Raw genomic sequence first — 6,000 nt, 5'->3', positions numbered from 1 at the left:
CATTCAGATGTGGTATAGAGAACAGTTGCATGGTGCCAAAAGTCACTGCTGGGATATTGCTTTAAATTATATGAGTTCATTGGCTGAGAGATTGAGAGTTGAATACTCATCTGAGCAATATTGGAATCTTAATATACCCATAGGATTTGTACATTTAACATTGGATTTATTGTGTTGTTTGTAATGTAGTGTTTGATTCGTTGTTCTTTTCCTAATTGGGTTTTAAACAATATAATTAAAAGTTACATTTTAGTCCAATTTAGTACCATTACTACCTTGCTGTTAAACACATTTTTTTGGATTGGTAGAGATTTTTTGAGATTGTTCTTTTAACATACCTGCACATGCTATTAATTTGGGTGTGCGTATGTGTGCGGAAATGTTGGAAGGGGATGTGCAAGAGCGGACAGATTCCCTTTAAGTGGTGTGATCATCCGTTCAAATGCCCAGTAGCCCCCATGACACTATGGCTGCCAACAAATTCACATAGTATCTTTGTCTCCTATGAGAAACAGGCTATGGCTGGGCTTCAAAGGAGTACTATGTTCTTCACTATATACTCTAATACAAAAGTATATCAGTATATAGAACAAGTGCAAGTTATAATTGCAAGTTATAAAAAAAATTGTACTGACTGAAGAATCATGTTGCCAGGTCATTTTTTTCCCCATTCTTCAGTACATGATGTGGTAAAATGAATGGTTATTTCAAAATTACCATTTGTCCTTTAAAAAAAAATAAATAAAAGCCCTTATGTGGCTACATTGACGGAAATTTAGAAAAACAAACAAAAAAAAAACAAAGAAAGCATTATGGCTCTTGGAAGAAGTGTAGAAAAATAAAAACTTGCAAAAGCCAATACTGGCAATACAGGAGTTAATAGTATACAAATGCTTAAAAACACAAATAATAATAAAAAGCTCATGCACATTTGGAAACAGGATAAAAAAGGAGGATACTGTGAATCTCTACTGATTCCGAGTGGACCATATGGCCATGGAAGCTCGCACTGCCTACATTTTCCCCCACAGACAAAGAAGGGATTGAGAGTTGAAGGCAGAAAGAAAAAAAAAACAAAAAAAAAAAAAACAACTTTCTGGCTGATGAAGCTGTTGTCTGGATGCAATGATCCCACATCTCAAGGCTTTATTCCAGGCTCCGACTGAGACGTGATATGTCATATGATTAGCAACTTTCATATTTACAAGGGTAATAGAAGCTGCTAGGCTTTAGAAAAAGGCGAGAGAAAGAAGGGGCATATGCTAAAATGGATTTTGCATTTGAAAGAGAGAGAAGAGATTGGATAAATACACTTAAACGAGGATTTAGTTTTCCTCCTGTTGAGCTCTAATGGATTGTTGATTGAGATTTAGAAAGGGACTATACGGAGATGTCAGCAGTAATTTAAATAAGAGAATTCAATGGTCCTAGACTTCGTTTTTATTAATTTTTAAGCCCCTTACTTCAAAATAATTGAACACTGTTAATACATTGAAGGAACTTTTCATAGAAAGAAATAACCCAACCACTCTGCAATAATAAAAGCACAGCAGAAATCTGGAAAGTGACGGCAGTTATTAATTACATAAAAATTAAAAAACTTATATATTTTGTAATTTCTGATCTACATTTCCAGGTAGACGCTACGAGATAAGAATATTGCTAAACCTTGCTAAAAAAATACACAAAACTAGCCGCACAGCTATATACACAAGGAATACTCTAGCGCCACCTAGTGTTAAGTATACAATTTATTACATTGCTTCCTCGTCTATATACATAAAAACATACTAGCAAACCAAATAACAGTTTAATGAAATATCATAGTAAGACAATTCAGAGACTCAATAGATAGGCAAGTTATTACTGTTTAAAAGATAATGAATTACTATACATGTGAGGTGGATCTTACCAACCATAAAAACGAAAAATAATAAATAAATAAAGTAAATTGTAAAATTTTCAGTTTTAAACTGGACATGACAAACATCAAAGCAGACTGGATTATCTTCACTTTCACATAGATCCAGTAGTAGAAGATTAAAGAGCCTTCTTCTGGTTTTCATTTATGTCTGGGGAAAAGATTTAATTGAAAAATGTTATATGCCATACTCTCTCTGAATATGCATGCTCAAATTGGAACAATAGAGTGGATGGCTACATCTTACTATCAGCATATGAATATGGTCTGGCTTTTATTTATTGATAAATCCCATCATATGTATCACAAACAGTTACCTTAACCCCTTATTGACAGATTCCGGACCAGGCCAATATATTGTAAATTCCCCAAAAGTGATACCATTTTAAAAACCGCACCCCTTCAACACTTAAACTGCCTGCAGGAAATTTTTTAACCCTCTTCAGGTGATACAGAGGAATTAAAAAAAATAAATTGCAAATTTTCCTCTAAAATATTGATTTAGCCCCACTTTTTCCATTTTTACAAGGAATAGCATGAAGAAATGAACCCCACAATTTGTTACCCAGTTTTTCCTAAGAGCACTGATATCCACATGTAGTCAGAAACCTGAAGGACTCGGAAGGGAAGGAGCACCATTTGAATTTTGGAACACAAATTTGGCTGAAATAGATTGCAGGCGACATGTCACATGCAGGTCCCCTAACAGTAGAAACTCCCCACAAGTGAACCCATTTTGGAAACTACACCCCCTTATGGATTTTATTCAGGGGTATAGTGAGCATATTGATTCCACATGAACTATATGTGGTAACATTAGGTCATGGATATTGAGAATGTTCATTTTTTTCATGGAAATGGCGGTTTGGCTACATGGCAGGGGTCAGCAAGGAAAGAGCACTACTTGATTTTTGGAGCATAAATTTGTCTGGAATAGATTGTGAATGCCATGTTGCACTTGTAGAGCCCTTGACACATTGAAACAGCAGACACTCTCCAAAAGTGACCCCATTTTGGAAACCCCCATAGGTAGGGAAAATAATGAAATAAAGAAAATATATTAATTTTTATTTTTCCGCTAGGGTTAGGATTAGGGTTGCAATTAGGCTTAGGGTTGCAATCAGGCTTAGGGTTAGAATCAGGCTTAGGGTTAGAATTAGGCTTAGGGTTAGAATTAGGCCTAGGGTTAGAATTAGGCCTAGGGTTAGAATTAGGCTTAGGGTTAGAATCAGGCTAAGGCTACATTTCCACTGGCGAGGAAAACGGACGAGTGCAATCCGATAAAAAATCGGATTGCACTCGGACCAATGTTATTCAATAGGTGTCTTTTCATTTGCGATTTTTTTCTCGGCCGAAATCGGACTGAGAAAAAAATCGCAGCTTGCTGCGATTTGCTGCGAGTCTCGCCAATGCAAGTCAATGGGTGCGAGAAAAAAATCGCACAGCACTTGCACCATGCGAGTTCTGTCCGATTTTTACGCACCGGTGTCCTTTGAAAAGCCGGCAATTCAGCGCGGTGTACAGTAAAATCACACTGACAGGTTAGAATAGAGTAGATATATGCACATAGAATGTGTGTATATACATATATATATGTCAGTGAGACACCTATATATGTATATTTATATTTAATGCAGCGCTAGATAGCATAAAAGCCGCTAATTCAATTGCCGGCTTTTGCTCTCTCCTTCACAAACCCGACAGGATATGAGACATGGTTTACATACAGTAAACCATCTCATATCCTCTTTTTTTTTGCATATTTCACACTACTAATGTTAGTAGTGTGTATGTGCAAAATTTGGCCGCTGTAGCTGCTCAAATAAAGGGTTAAATGGCGGAAAAAATTGGCGTGGGCTCCCGCGCAATTTTCTCCGCCAGAATGGTAAAGCCAGTGACTGAGGGCAGATATTAATAGCCAGGAGAGGGTCCATGGTTATTGGCCCCCCCGTGGCTAAAAACATCTGCCCCCAGCCACCCCAGAAAAGGCACATCTGGAAGATGCGCCTATTCTGGCACTTGGCCACTCTCTTCCCACTCCCTGTAGCGGTGGGATATGGGGTAATGAAGGGTTAATGCCACCTTGCTATTGGAAGGTGACATTAAGCCAGATTAATAATGGAGAGGCGTCAATTATGACACCTATCCATTATTAATCCAATTGTTGGAAAGGGTTAAAAAACACACACACACATGATTTAAAAGTAGTTTAATTAAATAAACACAGCGGTTGTTGTAATAATTTATTGTTCTCTCAATCCATCAGGAACACCCTCGCTTGGAAAAATAATAAACGCACAAGATACATACCTTCTGGTGAACCGTCTCGTCCCACGAAGTAATCCATCTGAAGGGGTTAACTAATATTACAGGCACGAGCTGCGATAAACCACTCACTGGTGCCTGTAATCCCCGGGTGCTGAAAGGAAAGCAGGATCTATACTTACATTCAGTCGCGGTGAGGCGCCCTCTGGTGGATGTTCTCATGAACTGCAGCCTGGGAACTTTTTCCCACGCTCCAGGTCATATGAGGACATCCACCAGGGGGCGCATCACCGCGACTGAAGGAAATGTAGGTCAATGACCTACATTTCATTCATTCGCTGGGGAATTACAAGCACGAGCACCGCTGCATTTAGCAGGGCTCCTGCCTGTAATATTAGTTAACCCCTTCAGATGGATTACGTCGTGGGACGAGACGGTTCACCAGAAGGTATGTATCTTGTGCGTTTATTATTTTTCAAAGCGAGGGTTTCCTAATGGATTGAGAGAACAATAAATTATTACAACAACCGCTGTGTTTATTGCACTAAACTACTTTTAAATCATGTGTGTGTGTGTTTTTTAACCCTTTCCAACAATTGGATTAATAATGGATAGGTGTCATAATTGACGCCTCTCCATTATTAATCTGGCTTAATGTCACCTTCCAATAGCAAGGTGGCATTAACCCTTCATTACCCCATATCCCACCGCTACAGGGAGTGGGAAGAGAGTGGCCAAGTGCCAGAATAGGCGCATCTTCCAGATGTGCCTTTTCTGGGGTGGCTGGGGGCAGATGTTTTTAGCCACGGGGGGGCCAATAACCATGGACCCTCTCCTGGCTATTAATATCTGCCCTCAGTCACTGGCTTTACCATTCTGGCGGAGAAAATTGCGCGGGAGCCCACGCCAATTTTTTCCGCCATTTAACCCTTTATTTGAGCAGCTACAGCGGCCAAATTTTGCACATACACACTACTAACATTAGTAGTGTGGAATATGCAAAAAAAAAGGGGATATGAGATGGTTTACTGTATGTAAACCATGTCTCATATCATGTCGGGTTTGTGAAGGAGAGAGCAAAAGCCGGCAATTGAATTAGCGGCTTTTATGCTATCTAGCGCTGCATTAAATATAAATATACATATATAGGTGTCTCACTGACATATATATATATGTATATACACACATTCTATGTGCATATATCTACTCTATTCTAACCTGTCAGTGTGATTTTACTGTACACGGCGCTGATTTGCCGGCTTTTCAAAGGACACTGGTGCGTAAAAATCGGACAGCAATACGGATGTCATACTGATGTCATACGGATGATGCGATTAAAAATCGCATTGCACTCGCATTGCACTTGCATGACAATCGCATACGTTACATCCGTTTTTTCGGTCCAGATTACGGACCGATTTGTCTCTCGGCAGTGGAAATGTACCCTTAGGGTTAGAATTAGGCTTAGGGTTAGAATTAGGCCTAGGGTTAGAATTAGGCTTAGGGTTAGAATTAGGCTTAGGGTTATAATTAGGCTTAGGGTTAGCCTAATTCTAACCCTAAGCCTAATTCTAACCCTAAGCCTAATTCTAACCCTAAGCCTAATTCTAACCCTAAGCCTAATTCTATGTGCACACGGTGTGGATTGGCCACTGCGGATTCTTGGCAGTTTTCCATCACGTTTACAGTACTATGTAAACCTATAGAAAACCAAATCCGCTGTGCCCATGGTGCGGAAAATACCGTGCGGAAACGCTGCGCTGTATTTTCCGCAGCATGTTAATTCTTTGTGCGGATTTCGCAGCATTTTACAT

The 6,000-nt window shown here is 39.2% G+C and overlaps 1 protein-coding gene across 4 annotated transcripts in view; it reads right to left on the bottom strand.

Moving 5' to 3' along the window:
- Positions 1 to 1,738: 1,738 nt before the first annotated feature.
- Positions 1,739 to 6,000, bottom strand: part of ZGRF1 (zinc finger GRF-type containing 1) — a 149,830-nt gene continuing 145,568 nt past the window's right edge. For all 4 annotated transcript variants that reach the window (XM_077278833.1, XM_077278862.1, XM_077278853.1 and 1 more), the window contains one exon: positions 1,739 to 2,072. In XM_077278833.1, the coding sequence (XP_077134948.1) occupies positions 2,067 to 2,072 (6 nt within the window). In that variant the 3' untranslated portion in view covers positions 1,739 to 2,066. The remainder of the gene's footprint in view (positions 2,073 to 6,000) is intronic.

The sequence above is a fragment of the Ranitomeya variabilis genome, chromosome 1 (assembly GCF_051348905.1).
Source record: "Ranitomeya variabilis isolate aRanVar5 chromosome 1, aRanVar5.hap1, whole genome shotgun sequence".
Lineage (NCBI taxonomy): Eukaryota > Metazoa > Chordata > Amphibia > Anura > Dendrobatidae > Ranitomeya > Ranitomeya variabilis.
This window is presented reverse-complemented; position numbering and strand designations above follow the sequence as displayed.